The sequence below is a fragment of the Leucopleurus acutus genome, assembly GCF_964270905.1.
Source record: "Leucopleurus acutus genome assembly, chromosome: 14".
In the NCBI taxonomy this organism is placed as follows: Eukaryota; Metazoa; Chordata; class Mammalia; order Artiodactyla; family Delphinidae; genus Leucopleurus; species Leucopleurus acutus.
Genome location: NC_139156.1, coordinates 6523012 through 6543728, shown reverse-complemented (window position 1 = coordinate 6543728; position 20717 = coordinate 6523012). Strand labels below are relative to the sequence as shown.

Below are 20717 nucleotides of genomic sequence, written 5' to 3'. Positions count from 1 at the left end.
CATACTTTAGTACTTAGCAAAAGGTGTGCAATTTGGTAAACAAAACAGAAAACTGTTTTTTACAACTGAAAAAAACAAACCTATTTACAAATTTACCTGGGCCTTTCAGCAACAGATAACACCCACATTTATATATTTGGTCTAGAAAATTTCCCTACTAGGAATCACAACTTCAAATATTTTCATTCTGAACTCATCCAACAACTTTTTCTCAATCTCTCAACTTTTTCACATTCTCTCAATCCAGTTTTCTGGACTGTGTGACGTGCCACACTTGCTGAAGCCTGAGCGGTGAAGCCGGCTCCGGGTCGCACAATCAGGCGCGGACGCTGACAGAGCGCGCCCGGGTCCTGGCTCTCATCTCCTCCCTGCAAGCAAATCACCGGGACTCTGGCCCATCTGCCGCTACGAGAGTAGGTAAGAGGGGTCCTCCAAGTAACCAAAACCTAATCTACATCAAGGCTTCGCCAGCTTGACTTCGTAACCGGAGCTCTACAAATTGTACAGATCCGGAACGCGAAGCCAAGACGCTCCATCCCCACCCCGGGCAACAGGCAGGAGGCTGGGCTGCTGGACTGCTGGACTCTGGGAGGCTGGGGCCCAGGATCCTCGGCTGGTCCAGATCAGATCCAAGAGGGCAGCGGAGCAGTCTCGTTGCTGCCACCGCAGCAGCAGGACAGCCACGTGAGCCACACTGGTGTGGAACCTCCTGCCCCTCCGTCCACGGCTAGAGATTGCGTCCCCTCCTCTAGCGGATGTACAAGTAAAGGACGTGAGACACAAGTCATCTGTGAGACACAACGCTACTACAGTTAAACAAATTCTAGTCCCAAAGGCCCTCAAGCCCTCGTTTTATGTCCCCAGCCTGCCCATGGTGACTGATTCCTCTTCTGGGCCACCCAGAGCGTGGCTGTGCCAAGATCCCAATCACTCACTTTTATTTAAGTACCAGAATCACGAAATCCAAAGCTGAAAGGAACCATAAGGTCCAGCAGTTCACCCAAAGGCATGAATCTCCACAACAACGTTCCTGCCAGGCGCACGAAGCTGCCCGATGTGAGCCGGACGCCAGAACTCATTCCTGAGGAGTGCGTCCCCTTCCGCATTAATGTCACGTGTCCCTGGATACCGTAATTTGTATACCTCTTGAGCGAACACAGGTAGACTCCGCCAGCAGAAAATGCGGAGTAAGTTACTCAGCTAATAAGGTGCAGTTGTTCTAGACCAGCCAGCTTCTTAGTTTAGGCTAAAGCTCAGGTACGTCATGCTTATTCAGCTCACTGACCCAACCATTTCGGGGGAAATTTCAGGACAAGGAAGTAAATAGATGGTTCTAAAAATAGTTCATTGTCTTCTAGGCTTTTTCATAAATCTGCCCCAAAAAAGGTAACAAGAAGCAGCTCTATAAATGTATGAAAAGTTGTCCTCTTTTCCAGAGGGCAGTCACAAAGTAGCCTCCGTACCATCTGCACTAAAGGGAGGTGGGATTCTGGGATCCAGCAACACACTCGTGGTCCTCTTGGGAAGGCTCGGGTCTAAAGACAGACTTTTCTTTGAAAGGTTTAAAATGCTGAGGAAAAAGAAAATAGTCCTAGAAGCTCTTTAAAAAATAACCAAGTTGTTTCCAGAATTAAGAAAACAACTGATGCTCCCATTATTTAAATTGGTTTAGAATTTGATTTCTCCTACCCCGAAGATACATACTGCCTTCACACTTAACAGAAACAAGCATGATTTATTAAAATGATCAGGAAGTTAGAGATGACAAGAGAAACCATTGCTAGGTATTAACATATTACATGACAACAATTCTGGCCCTTTAAGATCACAAATTCTAAAAGAAAACTCAAGGAGTATACATTAAAAAAAATTTTTGTTTAAACAATAGTGTGGGTTAGCAATTCTGAAACTAAATTTTGAGCATTCTAAGATTGAACAAGTAAAGATATTATGAATAATGAGTGCTAAGTTTCTCATAGTTAGAGAAAGGAGTTACAAATATGGAAGTGGGGAAGGCTAGAATGAACGCTGTACAGCTGAACTGGAATCAGAGGCATCAGTAGGAACCCATGGTTTTAAAAATAGAGAGACAGAAATACAGATAAAACAGAAATATACATAGAGAAAGAAATACAGAGAAATAGAGAGCAACAGAGAAAGACAGAAATCGAAAGAGCTAGAGAGAGAGAAGGAGAGGCAGGAGGGCCTAGAAGCAACTGACAAGTCAATGGCCAACGGGCACTTAGCACCCATCTCCTGGTTTTTAAATACAATTCCCACTAAAATGAACCACCAGGGCTCCTTGAGAAAAATGGCTGTTTCCAAGACTGGAGCAGGGAACATACTAGATGAGCCTATAACATCTTACTGGGCCAGAAAGCAAAGAAATGCTCAGAGAATGATGTCAAAAGAACACAGAAGGCATCCTGAAGGGGTTCCCATAGGCCACATTGGGGACGATTTGAGCAACAAAATAAACGGGCTTAGTAATGAATTATCGCCTACAGAATAAAATAAGAATTCATGGGTCCACACTGACATAAATGAATGAATAAATAAATAAGGAAGAAGAAAAAGCTCAGTTTTACAGAAGAATTCCAAATATTAAATGTATCAATAGAAGGAATTTCAGAAATAGAAAAATCACCATTTGGTTACTACCGTGTAATAACGTCAAAGGTAAGAATCGTCCAAGGATGCTAAAATTAGTAGCTGGAGGCACGACAAGAAGCAGACTCTACGTAGCCTCCAAGTATCTCCCCATATCTCTTAAATGATAGGGGGGGGCATTGTAACTTGACGATAGAGATCAAGACAGTCACCACCTTACCAAGTTATCAAAGTTAACATCACCAGTCATGGGAAAAATCTTGTCTCCTGCTACGATGTCCTGAGGAGGACACATAGCACTTCTGTGCTCTTCCTGCCACAAACGCAAAATTGGAATCTAATCCAAAGGAAACACCAGACAGATTCAAACTGAGGGGTGTTGTACGAAATAACCAACTTGTACTCTTCAGAAATGTTGTGGTCATGAAGGACAAGGAAAGACTGAGAAGCCGCTTCAGATCAAAGGTGATTAAGGAGAAATGACAAGGAAATGCAATGTAACTTTGGATTGGATTCTGGACTAGAATTTTTTTTTTTAATGACAAAGGTCCTTAGTGGGCAAACTGATGAAATTTGAATGTTATAAGTTAGATTTTGGTAATTATGTTGTGGCTAGCCCTGTTTTAGTAGATATTGCTGAAGTATTTGGAGGTAAAGGATATCATATCATCAACTGACTCTTAAAATGTTCAGAATAAAAATCTGTGTGTGTGTATGGAGAGAGAACAATAAAGCACGTGTGGTAAAATGTTAACTTTGGTGGAATCTGGGTGAACTATATGTGGAAAATCTTTGTACTATTTTTGCAACATTTTGTAAGTCTGAAATTATTGCAAAATAAAAACTTTAATTTTTTTCTTTTTGGCTGCGTTGGGTCTTCGTTGCTGTGTGCGGGCTTTCTCTAGTTGTGGCGAGTGGCGGCTACTCTTCATTGCGGGACATGGGCTCTAGGCCCGCGGGCTTCAGTAGTTGTGGCACACAGGTTTCAGTAGTTGTGGCACACAGGCTTCAGTAGTTGTGGCTCGCGGGCTCTAGAGCACAGGCTCAGTAGTTGTGGCACACGGGCTTAGTTGCTCCGTGGCATGTGGGATCTTCCCAGACCAGGGCTCGAACCTGTGTTTCCTGCATTGGCAGGCACATTCTTAACCACTGCGCCACCAGGGAAGCCCCTAAATAATTTTTAACTTGCCACTTGTCCACAGAAACCAGGAAAATTATACTCCTTCAGTTTTCATCCTTAGCTTCTTATGACAAACTAAATCATTCATTGTAGCAACAACTCATCACAACAAATAGAAAATCATAATAAACCCTTGATATTGGCAGCTATAAACAAGATTAAAGAAAAAAAAAACCTGTTGTCCATTTCACCCCTCTTCAAGTTCCATTTAGAACAAGTAAGCCCCAGAAGTAATAAAAACCTTAAAGCAGCAAAGTATAGTAGAAAGAGTTCTTAGAATTCCAGCTCAGAAAGTTATGTGACATTCGTTAGACAAATTATCAAACCCCTCTGGGCCAGGGTTTCATCATCTGAAAAATGAAGGGGTTCTATCAGATTATCTCTGTGGTCTACTCTATAATTCTCACATCATGAGAACCTACAAATGATTTTCATAATAAAAATACTTACTGCTTGCTTTACAATTTAAGTGTAAAATAAAGATCTCACTCAAATCAAACTTCAAGTTCAAATATGACAACAATAAACTGGCCAGTAAATAGTCATTAGCTGTCTATCCTAATTCTTTCCTCCTTTTTAGATCCTGAAGTGTGTGGCTCTAGGCCTGGATCAGATTTGGCCACTCGGTTATTTCTTACAGTCTGGAAAATAAGAACTTCCTTGCGCTTCTGACTTTCTGTAACTTAGCCAACTTCACCAATAAGCATATCCACACATCCTGATTATCAGACTGCTGGACATGTAAACATGGCAGTTAATCCCCAAACCTGTGGCAGGCAAATAACATCTATCACATCTTTTAAAATATAACATGCACAACAAAATAATTTGAATAGGTTTTTCTGCTATTCTAAAGAACATTCAGTGGTACAATAAACACAATTAATATCCACCTACGTATTAACTTTTATTCAACTGGCTTTCATAAAGAAATGTAGGGAAGTAACTTAACTGTTGTGCCTGAATTGCTAATGCTCTTTTTTGTTTTGTTTTTTGGTTTAGATAATATCATTATTAAAACAGAACACTATGCTGTGACACTGTGATTATTTAAGTAATACAAAAGTACAACACACAAAGTAAATGCTTTTTTGTAGTGGCTACTCACCTGAGAGCTCTTGCCACATTTAGCGTCTCCTGAAACGATCACAATTTGACTTTGAAGCAGATTCTCCATAAAGGAGTATTTTTCCTTCCATATTGGAAGATCTTCTCTTTCTTTCAGAAGTTTATAATAACGTGATGAATATGGCAATCCATCAAAAGGGTTAAGTTCCAGATCCTCACAGGCCAAAATCCCCTCCTCATTCCCCTCACTGGAATCGAGGGATTCAGGAAAATAGCGTTTTTCAGAGGAAGAGTTTGGACATTCCAGTTCTTCTTCTTCCATCTTGTCCAAGTGAGCTTAAGCAGCTGGCATTCTCCTACAATAACCCACTGCACATAGGGTTGAAAGTGCACATATACAAACTCAGATGTCCCAATGGCTAGGACTTCAGTTCAAGGTTTTACAAGCTGAATTCCTCAAATCTGCATCTGTTCTTCTTTGCTGCATGAGCTACTATGCTGGCTCACCAGCACTCTTCAGCACGTTAAATGATTGTCAATAAACCACGCTAAACACAAACAAAAAAAAAGAAGGAAAATCAGGTACATATACATACAAGATGTTCAAAAGAAAAAGCGTACGCATTCAAAAATAAAAGCACGATTCTTCCTGTTAACTGGTTACTGTCTTTTATTTCTGCTGTCTGTTTAAAAGGCCAGGAATAATATAGGTTAATTCTTAAAGTCTGGTTGGCTGCAGTTTTTTCCTGGCCAGTTTGGAAAACAATTCCACACTGGACCTGGTGCGCTCTGCCCGATCCGCCTCTATCACAGGTCCCTGCATCTTGATTGACAGTGAATAGAAAGCAACAGGGGGACATTGTGAGTGTGAGCCTCTATCACGTGGTCACTAATCCCACTACAAAGGAGATGCCAGACCCTATAAAAGGGAAAATTGTGAGGGCTTGGGGAGTGTTCTCCAACACTGGCTACAAGAGTCTACTACTTATTTATTTATTTAGTATTAAGAACTCCTCTAGTTTAAAGGAGAATATTAAAAAAAAATACTTCATTTTACATTTGCTTGTGCCAGTTTACAGAGTCAAGTGAGCGAGTTGCTTATTTTTTTCCATCTGAGGCTATGGCTAGCTTTTGTTAATGAGGTCTTTGTTTGCTTAATTAAACCAGAAATCTCAAGCATATTTCTCAAGATTCCTGGGTCCTGAGCCCAGTATGTCATACTCAAGAGGCAATAAAATACATTTAATTTAAATGAAGAAGTGAAAAATTGACTAAGAAAAGGTAAAATTTATGCTAGTAACACTCCCTACGTGTCAGGTAAGGGGTCCTTCCTTTTGCAATCACTGGTGATTTTTTAAAACTCTAATCAGTATTGCTGGAAATAAGCACCTTTTCACATTAATCAAGGGAAAACTAAAAAGACAGAAAAACTTGAGTATAAAAGAACAAATAATAAAATACATTTCATGATATCTTGTCACTCAGATCACTCTTTGTACAGCACCCCATTTATCGGAACTATTGTTTTTTTTTTTTTAATGTAAAACACACCACTTTATTTTTTAACTTCCTTTTTCAAATTTTTTTCAAATTTATTATTTTTTAAATTTATTTGGCTGCGCTGGGTCTTAGTTGCGGCATGCAGGATCTTTTTTTTTTTTAGTTGAAGTATCTTTTTCTTTTAGTTATGGTGTGTGAACTCTTAGTTGCGGGGTCCGAACTCTTAGTTGTGGTGTGCGAACTCTTAGTTGTGGCGTGTGGGATCTAGTTCCCTGACCAGGGATCAAACCCGGGCCCCCTGCATTGGGAGTGAGAAGTCTTAGCCACTGGACCACCAGGGAAGTCCCGGAATTATTGCTCTAGATTGTCAGAGTTAGTGGGCTCAAACGGCTAGCTCCTAATCATAAGTAATAAAAAAAAACCCTCCTCCATTGGTCAAGCCAGGCTCCAAGGAAACAGTCAATCACTTAAGAAACATTCGCTGAGTGCCTTTTCAGGGCTTAAATTAATAAACTAGGCACTGGACACCCACTTACTTTGGGGGTAGGACGAAGAGTGGGATAGAATTTTTAAAAAGTCACATACAAATAGGACAAAAGAGGGAGAAACCAGAGCAGGGAAAGGACGTTTTAGCTCTACGAAGGTAGAGTTCTTCAAAATTCATTCTAAAAGCCGTTGTTTCAAAATTATAATGGAATTATAATGTTGTGATAACACAAATGCAACATGGATTAACTCTACAATTCTTCACTGCCCCATGGCTGAGACCACATCCACAGAAAAGCTCCAAAAACACAATAGCCTGAGATCACAGGACAAGCTGACTTTGACAAGGTATCCAAGAATCAGAAAATTCTACTGCTTAAGAGAAGTTAACATTTAGTGTTATATTCAATTTTTGTTTTGTTCTGATTAGAATCCCTTCCAAGGGATCTCACCGTACATGTAAATTAAATTACTGTAATGACCAATGATTGCCTTAGGTACTATTTCTGAATTGTTTTAACTTAAAAACAAACAAAAAAGCAGAGCTATTATTTTTACCAAATATGTGTCCTTGAAATGTTTCTCTTAATTTTATAGCACTCCTTAAAAGTGTAATAATCTTGTAATTAAAGTAAAATCTTACTCAAAGTATTTACCACTTTGAATCCTGGGGGAACAGTCACGTTTTCTGAATAGTCATCTTTCTAGAGATCTAAGGCTCACCTAGCCCCTTCATAACACATACAATGTGTACAGATACATCACCCACTTCTCTGTTATGGTGATTAAAAGATGACCACAGATTCTCTGCCACTGCCCCCACGGAGAGGTGGAGCCTATTTCCTTTCCCCTTGAGTCTGAGCTGGCCATGGGACTCAGGATGACTACAAGAATGCTGTGGAGTGATGATCGGCTACTTCCAAGGCATTCACATGCTTGAAACACTCCCCCTTGGAGCCAGCTGTCATTCTGTGAGATGCCCAAGGAACGGGGAGAGGCCACTGGGAAGAAACCAAAGCTTGGCGTCTGTCTTCAGAAAGCACAGACCGCCAACCATGTGCGTGAGCCGTGGAAGATGCTCTAGCCCAGTAAAGCCTCCGGATGACCACAGGCCCAGCCCACAGGACACCCAGCAGAAGGAGCCAAGTCAACCCAAAGAACCATGGGAAGGGTACCTGGTCACTGTTATAAGCTACCAAGTTCCAGCAACAGATAACCAGACTTCTGCCTACTAAACAGAGTATACTCAGAATTCATGCTTTCTTCACAACTCAGCATCACCAATACATTGGTTCCTATAACACAATGATGATTGCAGATTTCCCTGAAGTGACAGGGGTCAAAAGCCAGACTGCGGCCCCAGAGTCCTCCTTTCTCTGGAGATTCAGTACCCACGTCACACTGTGGTCAGCTCATTTACCTGGTGAGGCCATTCTCTGCTTCTCTAACCTGCTCTCCTACTTGGCATTTAGAAACCAGTTAGGCTTGTTTGACAGAAATACTTGTAATGGTTGAGTCCACAAAGGGCTCTATGCTGAATCCAATGAGTCTGAAGGGTAAAGCTAAGAAGTCTGTGACCTCTTATTTCCAGTTCGCTCAGGACCTTTTTACTGTGATATAGACTGAGTTCCAGATTTGGAGGGGGAAGTAGCTGAGTTTTGATCCCACCCGACTCCCACAACAGACCTCTCCTCATTTATCCAGCAACTGGCATCAGTCATGTCAATGATTTTCTCCCAGATGTAATTAAATACATACAAAAGATCCGTGTCTTGGCCTTTGGCAAATTTAATAGTACTAACCTAAATAAAGGAAAACACATAATACGGTAGGCTACATGCCACTGAAAATAAAATTTAATAAAAACTGTTATCAGTATAAACAACATTCTACTACAATAATTTTAAATCTGAAAGATTGGCATTTGCTCCTTTTCAAAGCTATGCTACCTGAGGCTGTAGATTACAACACCTGTCAAAGACGGCCCTTGGAAGTGAATCTATAACAACTCTTCAATGAGTATTTATGAAAACAATACATATCTAGTATAACATGAAACCACCTTCACCAAGAAAAGAATCAGAAGTTGATGTAAGATGAAGCTATGTGTTAGCCATTGATATTCTGGCTCTGGTCCAGTAATTCTAGAAATGTTTGCAAGGGACTAAGTGAAACAAGATTGTGAAATTTGTCCTGAATAACTGTTTCACTGTTCAATGCTCCTCTTCAGTATTTCTCTCCATGTTCAATTTAATATAAATGTGTTCTTCAGACCCACAAAACTCTCAAATGTACCATTTTAGCAATTGCAGAGATCTGGAGATTTCCCAACACTTAGTCTCTGGACCTCTTCCCTTTTCTCTCTATAATAGGGCCCGCATGGTCTCATCCTGTTTCATGGCTTTAATGCAATCATACGTGGAGGACTCCCATTTATTCATCCTGTCAATCCTCTCTCCTAAACGTCAGGTCTCATGTATCCAACTACCTACTTGTCATCTCCAACTTTGATATTTAACAGGCTTTTCAAACTTTACGTATCCAAAACTGAGCTCTGATATTTGCCCCAAAGCCATAAACCTGGTCTTCTCATCTTCTTCCTTTTAATTGCTCAGACCAAAAATTTTGAAGTTACTCTTCATTTTTGTCTCAAATTCCACCTCTGGTCCTTCAATGGATGTGCAGAATAACAGCCTCCAAAGATGTGCACGTCCTAATCCCTGGGATTTGTGAATATGTACTTTGCTTGACGAAAAGGGCTGCAGATGTGATTAAGTTAAGGACCTCGGGATAGGGAGATTATCCTGGAGGGTCCAAGCTAATCGTAAGGATCTGAAGCTCAGAGAGCCGTTCTCAGCTATAGTCAGAGGGAGATATGACCATGGAGGAAGGGTCAGGGAGATGCAACGTGTTGGCTTTGAGGATGGAGGGAGGGGCCGTGAGCCGTGATGTGTGTGACCTCTAGAAGCTGGGATTCTCTCCTACTGGGTCTAGAAAGCAGCACAGCCCTGCCGACCCCTTGACTTTAACCCAGTGAGATCCTGTGATGGACTTCTAACCGAAGCACTGTAAGATAATAAATTACCACTAAATTTGTGGTAATTTGTTACAGGAGCAATAGTAAACTAATACATCTGATCATGTCAGCTCTACCTTCAAAATACATCAAGAACCCCATACGTTCTACTGTGAACAGCTGGTCTGAGCCACCATCCTCTCCCCTGGATTACTGCAATAGCCTCCTAACTGGTCTTGGTTCCACCCTTAGTCTCCTGGAGTCAAAGTGATCCCGTTACAAGTCAGCTCACGTCTCCTCTGCTCAAAAATTTCTAATGGCTTCCCATTTCATCTTACTCCAAGGAAAAGCCACAATCCTTAATAGGATCTACAAGTCCTGTGGGACCTACAGCCATCACCTGTCTGCCCTCGTTTCCACTGGCTCCCTCCCAGCTCACTCTTCTCTACCCACGTGGCCCCTCACTATTCCTCAAACAGACAGCACACGCCTGCCTCAGGGACTTCACGCCTGCTCTTCTCTCCTTCTGAAATGTCCTTTCCTCAGATATCCAAGTGGCCAGTTCCCTTACTTCCCAAAGATCTTCATCAACTCTGTGAGGGCTTCCCTGCCACGTGGCTGCCCTGTCTGAACTTCTACCCACACCCCCGCGCCCCAAACCCACTTCCTAGCTTATTATTTCCTGCATTATTTTACCTGTTTATTTTGTTTACTGTTGGTGTTCTCCACCAGACTGCAAGCACCCTGAGTCAGGGATGTGTCTATTTTGCTCCTCACATCCACAGCAGAGCTGACACATAGAGAGCATTCAAAAAATATTTGTCGAATGAATGAGTGAATGATGTTATTAGCACGTCAGGGATACTGCTGTTCGACTTTCCAGGTTGCCCTCGATTCATCAGTGACCAAGTCCTTCAAAATTCGGCATTCTGCTCCTTCCATCTCCCTCGTCTTTCATCCCCAGACTCCCGTGACCACCTACCTTTCTCCTCAGTCTCTCCACCGCAATCTCTCTTGCACAGATTTGCACTTTCATTATTTCACTCTCCTCAAAGTTCCAGTTAGCTTGCTACTGCTGAATGAACAGAGTTGAGACACTTCTGTCAGGAACTCACTATGTTTCTGGATTTCGGTAACTTTTCTGTCCCCTTTCATTAATGATATAGAATAGACCCCTGCTGTTTTTAAAGCATATGGCCGGAAATTCTGGTGAATCACCACAAGCATCAACTGAAATATTTGTGCCAGCTCTTGCGTTTTCCCTTGACACGTACCCAAACCACAGATTAGCTCCTTCTGCAACATTTATTAAAGCTGTTTCTTTCTTGGTGACTTGAGGAGTTGTGTGGAAAATCGCAGAGCTGCACTGAGATTCACATAACAGCGTTGTCACGCTTGCTCCAGCAGACCCCTGATCTTTCGGGCCACTTGTAAATAACCAGTACGAGGAGGCAACATCCCTAAGTATTAGGGAACTACTGAACTATCTGTACTACTTACTGTCTTTCCCCCATATTTTCAGTCTCTCTACTTGAACCATTATTGAGCTATATCTTCTTTGGCAATTTCCAGAGTCTGAACCCAAATACTGTACGAACCCGCATCCCCTGCGTCGGCAGGCGGACTCTCAACCACTGCGCCACCAGGGAAGCCCCCAAAAGTTATACTTTTGTCAGTTATATTTAAAAACTAAGATATTCCCTAGTGTTGCAGATTTCCGACTCTCCCAGGAAAAACACAACCTTAATAAAGTAAACCCTGATCTCCATTATGAGAGTACAAATGCTGAAAAAATAAAGGTATTAATTCTCTCCTTTTACAGGAGCAGCTCAGCAAAAGGAGACATCTGCCCATGTGGAACCTTTGGAATGAAGCTGTAACACTAACACAAACACTCACCACACGTACTCAACACATTTACTCAGGTTTTCACTTTGTGTCCTCTAGCTCTAGGTTTATGATAGACTTCCTAAGGTCAAGATCCGTTTCGGAGCCATCCTTGCGAAGTCTACAATATAAAGGGCTTTGCACAGATTATGTGATCAATAAATATTATCTGAAATAATAAACGATATACTTGTGAACCATGATTATAATGTTTAGAAGAAAGAAGGTTAATGAGGCATTACCAGTGAATAATAACTCTTCAGGATAAAGGGCTATTATTTTTTTTGGAGAATGGGATCATTAGTCCCATATTCCATGCCAATTCTATTCAAAGTGCTTGTTTGCGGCAAGATAAGGAGCTTAAACCAGAATGTAAATTAACTCACTGCCTCCTTCACTGAAGAAGGCTTGCTGTTAAACTGAAATAAACAGTATGATTAGTGCCATAGTCTATTTACATGCTGGTACCAGCTCCTAGTCTCATTGCAAACCAGTAACAGTCTGTGGACTGGCACTGGTCTGCAGACCACACTTTGAAAAGAAAGGTTCTGTACAACCCCTAAAGTTGGACCAGTACTAATGATAACGATAATAATGATGATAATTCTACCAATTAGCCTTTATAGAGTGCTTACTGGGTGCCAGATGCTATAAGTGCTTAAGCACTTTATATGGATTACTTCATTTAAACTCTTAAGGACCCCATGAGGGTTGACTTTATTATTCCATTCTTTTCAAATGAGGGAATTTAAGCCTTCAGAAGCTTAGTTAATTTATTCAGCTTTGAGATGCGCATCTATGGTGGAGCAGGTGCTGAAGTCCTGCGGTCTGATCTCAGCTTCACCCCAGGTACGTGTACAGTGTGTGCATAACGACATCGTACCACACTGCTTCCTGACTGCGTTAAAGAATGTGGGCTCCCACCGCAACACTGTGGGGTGAAGAAATACTTGATTATGGGAGATGTCAGGCAGGGTGGTCTGGAAAAAATACCGTAAAACAAATAATGTGCAGTTCTTTTATGGGAAGAAAAACATAGTTGTAATCACCCACATGAAGTTACAGTCAAACACCTAATATGTAAACTTTATTTCCTAGGCGTGTTATATTTTAATTGAAACAGTGGACTTAACGTTACTGGGATTTTTAGAAGATTACGCCTTTGCTTTCCTTTGTTTTAATTGGCTCAGAGCTCCCAAAAAGCACATCCTACTGGTTTCTAGTATCTACTTAAAACCTTTCTTGAACAAGGTAAGGTAAAAATTCAGAACTCATTTTAAAAACCTTATTTCTAGACTCCTAAAGTTGACTCTGTCTTGACTTTAAGTAAGCAAATCAAATTAATCAGCTACTTAAAAATACTCAAATGAAAAATGATTCACTTTTAACTCAATATTGGCTCATACCAAACACAGCTTGAATAACCAATCCTGCACAGTTAATTTGTTAAAGAATCCTACATTCTGCTGGTAGTTTGCATCTACAGAAAGACTTCCCAAGCTCAAGCAATGTGTCAAGCTTATGTGTCATAATCACATATTACTCTCCACATGGAAGTTTGTCAATCAAGGGTTTGGTTAGACTTTCAAATGGCTGGGTCACTCAGTGCTTTTCAATATTACTTTGGTGATTTTTTTAACTGAATAATATTCTAAAAAGTAACATTTGAGTAAAAGCAGAGTTAATGAAGTAAGCTAAAATATTAGTTCGGCTCATGTATGCAGTCAAGTTAGGTATCTGAGCAAATGGGTGGGAGCCAATCACAGCTGAAATCTCAAGACTAGGTTACTGCCGGCCTCCCCGGGGAAGTCAGCGTATTTACTGGACCTCCACCGCACACGAAGCCAACTTTGACCCACTTTTTTTAGAGACAGTATTTGCTTGAGGCATTATCATACCTCCTGGAGTTACATTCTGCTCTAAATGGAGATCATGAAAAAACCACAAATACCAGGACGTTTTGTTCTTTGCGAACAAAGCAATGGGTAGCCGTTTTGCATCACCTTTAACAAAGCAATAATAAACTGATAAACTGTGTTGTTGTGCTCTGTGGCAGGTGGAGGGAAGCACTGGGCTGGCCAGAAAGTTCGTTCGGGGTTTCCCATAGGTGCTATGGAAAAATTCGAATGCACTTTCTGGCCAGCCCACTGTAATCATTTCAGGGAATGCTGGTACGTGAGCCCTCTAACAGCAGGGATTCTGTTTTATTAATCTTTCCAGATCTTCAGCTCACTTTTCTGGTCCCGCCTCTTTAGTCTCCTTGCGTTCTTCCACCACACCCTGCTCCTCCTATAAGATATATCTGTGTACCCCAGAGTTCTATCCTTGGCCCTCTTCTCGTTCCACACCATCTCACTGGGGAATCTCATCACATTTTTAACTTCAATTACTGAATGCTTCATCCAAATTTCTATCTTCATCCCAGACGTCTTTCTACAGTTCCAGACACACATGTCCAACTACTGCTTATGGGACACCCCAACTCAGATGACAGGCAATTTCAGAGTTAACATTCAGAACTGAGCTCATCATCTGCCCCATTTCTTACACTCCTGAAAAAGAAAAAGATGTCTTTCCTTCTTTCCTGTTCCAGATTCAACAACTGACAGAACAGTCCCCCCCTCAGCAGGGAGACAGGCCTGGCTTCTCCCTCACCTTCACGCCTCCCCAACACCAACTCCGCCTCTCTCAGCTGTCCCTCCTCCTCCCACCAACACCGCCTTAGTATGTTAACATTTTTTCACGGATTACTGCAAAATCTCCAATTTTTCTGCATGTAATTTTGGCTCTCCATCAATGTCATTCACAGGCTGCCGGGGATCTCCTTCAAATGCATAACTGATCATGTCACTGACTCAAGTACTTTTTATTGCCTTCAAGATAAAACGTCACTCCCAGGTTCTTTCTGATTTAGCCTGCATTTGCCTCTCCAGCCTCACTTCCTTCCACTCCCTTCTACTAAGTTCTCTCTGCTCCAGCCACAATGAACTTTTGCCTAGAGTTGGCCTCCCTGCCTCCCTGCCTTTGCTCAAAGCTCCTCCTCTGCCTGGGAAGCCCTGCTGCCCCCACATACGATCCATCTGGTCATTTCCTAGTCCCTGTATGAACAGCGACTCCGGAACCAAGGAAGCACCTAACACACTACGGATGCTCAATAAATGTTTGCTGTATGCTAGAATCAATAACAACCCCCTACGTTTAATAAATTCTTTGCAATATACACGGTATTTTCATTCATATCTATAATCACATTTACTTCATTTCTATTCTCACAACTTGACTATACAACCATTTCAGGTTTTATTATCCCCAGTTATCAATGAGGAAATAATAGCTCCTGACTTTACCAAGGTGGCAGAACTAGAAATTAATGCAATCATCCCTGACTAAAGGCTTGTCCTCTTTCTATTATTATTCAACTTAAATTATCAGGTACACACCGAAAACCCACGATGAGCTAAAGGAATACAGAAGCCTAGGTCATGGACTTAGCTCTAAAATGCTTAGTCTAATCAGAGGCCAAGACCCATACACAAAAAATGACAGAAAACTCTACACGAAAGTAGAGTGTGTGTGTGTGTGTGTGTGTGTGTGTGTGTATATGTATACATATATATATATATATATATATATATATATATATAATAGATAGCCAACAACGACCTATTGTATAGCACAAGGAACTATACTCAATATTTTGTAATACCGGTAAGGGAAAGAATCTGAAAAAAAAATATATATATACATATATATATATATATATATATATATATATATATATGGCTCAGTCACTGTGCTGTATACCTGAAACTAACATGAAACTAACACAATATTGTAAATTAACTATAATTCAATAAAAAAAATATTCTAAGAAAAAAAAGTATAGTAGAGTATAGGGATAAGTGCCAAAGTGTGTAGCGCCCCCAGTAGGAAAGAGAAATACATTCAGTGGGCAGTCCCCTAACTTGGAAGACTCCCCAGATGGGAACTGGGGGTGTGGGTGGCATGGCTCTGTAGCCCGATTATACTACGAATGATTAAAAGGGCTAAGAGATGGGCATTTCTTGAGTCCAACAATTTGAGTGCAGACCATGACAGGTCTGGAGGACTGAAAGGAAACAGCAAAAATGGAAATATAATTGTTTTCTGCCTTTGACTGAACTCCTTATGAGTTTCAGAAAGTAACAGAGAAAGAGGAAAAAGTACCCTCACTCTGGCAAAATAACAAACAAAAATCCAAAAACAAAAAACTTCCTCTGACTTATGATAGTAAGTTTGCTAAATGGAAATAACACGTTCATTTGCTTTTTCTTTCCTTCTTTTTTCTTTTTTAAATCATCCTACTAGGATTAAATAATGTTAACTTCCTACTGGAGTTATTTTTACTTTGAATTCTGATGTGGACAAGAGATTTAAATAAGAAAAAGAAAGGCTACTCTTACTGGCTACCTTGCTATTCCTTGTGACAGTGCTTTGGCTTGCTACATTTAGTTAAGCATCAATCAGCCAAGTAAATAATAATGTAACTATTCTATCCAGTGATGAACTTGGAAACTTTTTTAAAAATCAGGACTTCATTGTTTTTAACTTGACCACCAGTAACACCCTGAAAATGACAGTGAAAAGAAACAGAAAACAAAGTAGTAGAAAATCCCCAAAGGGACAACCAATACCTTTACCATTCATCTCAACTCCTAGGACATTAGCAACCTTCTGACCTCAGGATATTTCCTCCAACAATGTATCCTTTACCTAGAGCGATTTCTCTAAAGCTCTTCTCACTCATTCAACAGACATTTAACAAGTACATTGTACCACGGCTGGAGGAAGAGAAACTGAATGTTGTCCCTGCCTTAGACATCTTTGTACCTTCCCCTCCTCCCACTTCCCCCCACCCACAACCAGTCATTTCTTCCATAGGTACACTATCCCCTAAAATCCAATGTTGCTTTTCAGTTGCCAAAGTCACCTGTTACCTAAAATATTTCAGTGCAGGATTTCCTCAATGTCAAGTTCATAACTACTGATAAAATCATTCATCTATAATACAAAGTATTCACCAATGCATATCTCCATTTTTCCAACCTTAAAATCTGCATGTAACTACTAAACTCCTGAGTCCTTGTTACTTTGGCACGAAGATCTACAATGTTGCTTCTTCTTTTTAAATACAAATGCCTAATCCTTTACTATATGGGAAATTTTAACCCTACCTTTTTTTTTCCTGCTAATAAAAGCCAAGTTTTCATCACTATCTTATCACATTGACTAAGATGTTATTAATGAACACCATTATGTTTGTTTCTTGGATGAAAAGACCAATTCATGATTTTGCAAATGATGTGAAAACTAGAGTTTGAAAAGACTATACTACCAAAGTACTGTTGATCTTAGATGCTTTCTGTCTAAAAATCTATCCTCTGTGTCTCTATGTAACATGAACAGGTATTTAAGGTACCAAGAAGTGCTTACTTTCCAACCTCAATTTATTACTTTAATATTTTAGCTTATGAATTATGGATTCTGTATATATCACACTGCTTGTCGATATCCACACATAAACCTTCTTGCTTTGACAATTAATCTGAAAATGTCTCCATATAGTCTGGGAGGGAAAAGCCTAATTTGGTGGAATATAATAAATGTCCCTTTTCAACACAGGATATATGCTTCTCAGGTTCAATTAACCTCTGAATGATTCTAAGAGAAAAGTAATTCTCCTTGATGTTCCTTGTCTACATAGCAGAAATCTCTCTAGTGGCAAAGAATGAGTAATCACTTACATGATCGCAAAAGGCCACTTTTCATTTCCCTCAAGTACTGTCTAGAGCAGCAGGAGGAACTGATGGAGGGGTCATAATCTCCAGCATGAGTACTAAATCAGTCATGCCATTTTCCTCCCACCTGCACTTTCATTCTCGTCCTTTTCCTTCTCTCTTCTTCATTTTTCCCTCTTCCTTACAGTTGTTTTTCTTAACCTACAGCACTCTCCCCGTGGTTTGAATTTTTACAACCTACCAGATAAAATCCCTGGTGACCCTCAAAGCTTCCTTACCTCCATCAGTGTTTTAAAAACAAATATTAGGAAAGATTACGGTGTGGGATCACGTTACACTTGTTTCACATACCTATAAAGTTTTGGCACAGAACGTGTGGGCTGATGCCACAACTCAATCGAAAACCGGGAGGGCTGAAACACACACACACACACACACACAAACTAACTCAACCGGAAAGATCCGACTCGGGCCCACAGCCTGAAATGTGACACTTGGGATGACAGTGCAATGCGGAGCGAAGGAATTCTCCCGGGTTTCAGGATACAAGGGACACACTCGGCCCACTGCTGACGACAGAAGAGGCTCTCATCTGCTCCATGCTTCCCGCAAATGTGACACGAGTGACCCAACTCTCCGCTCCCAAGGCGGGGCCGGGGTCCAAGCCCCCAAACCCCACCCCCGCGGCCGGGGCCCCCTGCTTGGAGGGCTGGTGTGCACAGGTTCTCTCCCCGCGCCGAGACGCTGCTACGGGAGGTTGGGGGAGGCCGCCTCCTCCGGAGCATTTTACGAGTCGGGGCAGGGTCGTCCCGGGCCAACGGGCGGGCAGGGGGCCCCAAGCGGCCGCAACAGGTGCGCCCGGGCCGCCCACCCGCCCCTCCCGCCGCCAGGCCCGACCTTTACCTGCAGCGGCGGCTCCCGAGTCCGGGGAGGGAGGCTCAGGCCCGGCCGCCCTACCCCGCGGGGCAGGCCGAACTCGCCGGATGCACGGACCGACGGACCGACTGACGCCTTGGGTCGCCGACGGAGGGCCAGCAGGCCCCCAGCCGAAGGCCCGGGCACCGGCCCCAACGGGGGCGCGAAGGCCGCCAGGGAGGGCGCGATCGCAAGATCAGGCCTCACGGGCAAAGAGTCTTCAGCCGGCGACCCCGCCGCCACCCTCGCTCGGTACCCCTGCGACGCGCGGTCCTCGCGGCCGCCTGCGTTGCCTCGCGGGTTTTGGTCCCTCCCTCTCGCCGTCCTTCTTGCCCCTCCTCCCCCGCCCTCCGGGTTGTCGGGGCAACCGGAGAGACGCCGGCCCTGGAGGAAAGGCTTTCGGAGGGGCTGCGGCGGCGGCGGCGCGGGGGGCCCGGCCCGTGGGGCCCCAGGAGCAGCTGACCATGGAGCCCCAGAGTAAGGGGGCCGGGGCCAGGGCCGGGGCGGGCGGCCGGGCCTGCCCGGAACGGGTGTGGGCGCCCTGCGCGCGGCTCCGCAGGCTTTTAATGCTTTTGACACAGAAATACGGTCTCCTCCTCGAGCTTCCTTCTCTTGGAGAGACAAGAAGGGGGCTAAATCCTGCCGAGTGTGTCCACCGGGAGCCGGAGGGCCGGGTGAGCTCGGTAGTGTGGGCAGGAGGATGCAGCGCCGCCAGTGTGTTCCTTCCTGAAATGACCCCCAAGCAAATCCATTTCTTATTACTATTACTGTCATTGTTGTTGTTATTTTGTTTGGTAGTTTGATTCATTAACTGTAAATAGCCATTCTGCTTCTAAAATGTCAGCAATTAAACATGCAGCAAGGCTAGGTCTTGTATTTATTAGAAGAGATCCCGTCCTCTTCCCAGTAGTCGGAGATTTGAATGAGAAAAAAATTTTGGAGCTTTGTCCAAAACTGTTAAATTCGCTACTGGAAGTTCTACGAGGTAGGCTTGGACACACACACAAAGTTACGATTTCTTTTTCTGTTTCCCACATTGTTTGACAAAAGGTGGGCTGTCTGGAGTTATCAGATCTAACACAAGCTTTAATTTACTGTGTTGATTGTTGTTGTTATTATTATTACTACGACTACTACTACTACTCAAACCTCTCTAGAAGGACAGTGCTCCGTCCTTCTTTCCCAAGCTAATGTTTTATTGCTCCTTTTGTTCTTAAAAGAAGAACAGTGTTTTATATGGATGGACACTAGAAAGCCCTTGAACTTTTATAGAAGGATGCAGTTTGACTCTCCAAACCAAGTCGTCTTTTCTTGCACAATTTCAGAAATGGAAGTACTCAGACCAAATCCATTCTCTGGGGGATATGCTGACATTATTAAAGTTTCCAAGAAGGTTTTTAAAAACTTTTGCCTTTCTTTTAACTCACTTGCTGAGGAGAAAACTTACAAGTTGAGAGTTAGAGTTGTTTAAGTTGATTTTGTACAGTATTCTGTCACTTGCACTTGTAACTCTCTGGATTCCACATTTTATCTAACCTATTGAAAGAAATTTACAATAATACTGAAATTTTTGTTTCATTTCAAACTGATGCCAAGGTGTGTATGTTTTCTCTTTAGAGAAGAAATAAATCGAAGTGAAATATATCTTTTAAAACAGCAACTTTATTTCTTCAGATTTACGTTACTGTTTAAATGTGTAAACTATAACTTTCCAATCCATCAGTGCTCAGACTGTTTATCCACTCTCTCGTTCATGGTATTCATTATGCTCCAAACACTGTCCTAGGGGTGGAGGATGGAACAATGAATAGGACCATGTGGGCTTTGGTTATCCCTGGAAAACTGAGCAGACACTTGCCCAAGAATTTTTGAAACCTCCCTGGGGTCTGAGATTGGGGAAAAAGAGATGGGCAGAAGGCTTCCAGCAGGAAGCAATAGTAGGCTTGCAGAATGACCCAGCAAAGGATGAGGGAAAGGGATTCCAGAGAGAGGGAATCCCTTGGGTATAGGCCTTGAGACCTGAGAGAGTAGTGTGGGTTTGAGGCTCAGAGTTCAAAGATCAGTAAAGCTGTAAGTGAGAGAAGCCAGAGGGGTGGAGGGGAGGAGAAAGAAAAGAGACAAGCCTGGAAAAGTGAATAGGAACCAGATCTCAGAAGCTCTGTAAAACTGTGAGAAATTTATTACTGCTATGAATTACACATTTATATCTCATCTCATTGGATTTTAAGGTGGAAGATATTTGTTAAGGAATCTATGCCTGGGACACAACTATAAATTT

At 42.2% G+C, this 20717-nt stretch overlaps 1 protein-coding gene across 2 annotated transcripts in view; it reads right to left on the bottom strand.

Moving 5' to 3' along the window:
- DHX32 (DEAH-box helicase 32 (putative)) overlaps nt 1-18681 on the bottom strand; it is a 52169-nt gene extending 33488 nt beyond the window's left edge. The window contains exons 1-3 of one of the 2 annotated variants that reach the window (XM_082854194.1): nt 18428-18681; nt 10843-10935; nt 4899-5406 (exon numbers count right to left, since the gene is read on the bottom strand). In XM_082854194.1, the coding sequence (XP_082710320.1) occupies nt 4899-5180 (282 nt within the window). In that variant the 5' untranslated portion in view covers nt 5181-5406; nt 10843-10935; nt 18428-18681. The remainder of the gene's footprint in view (nt 1-4898; nt 5407-10842; nt 10936-18427) is intronic. The other variant, XM_082854193.1, reaches the window with a different exon arrangement.
- Between the last annotated feature and the right edge of the window lie 2036 nt (nt 18682-20717).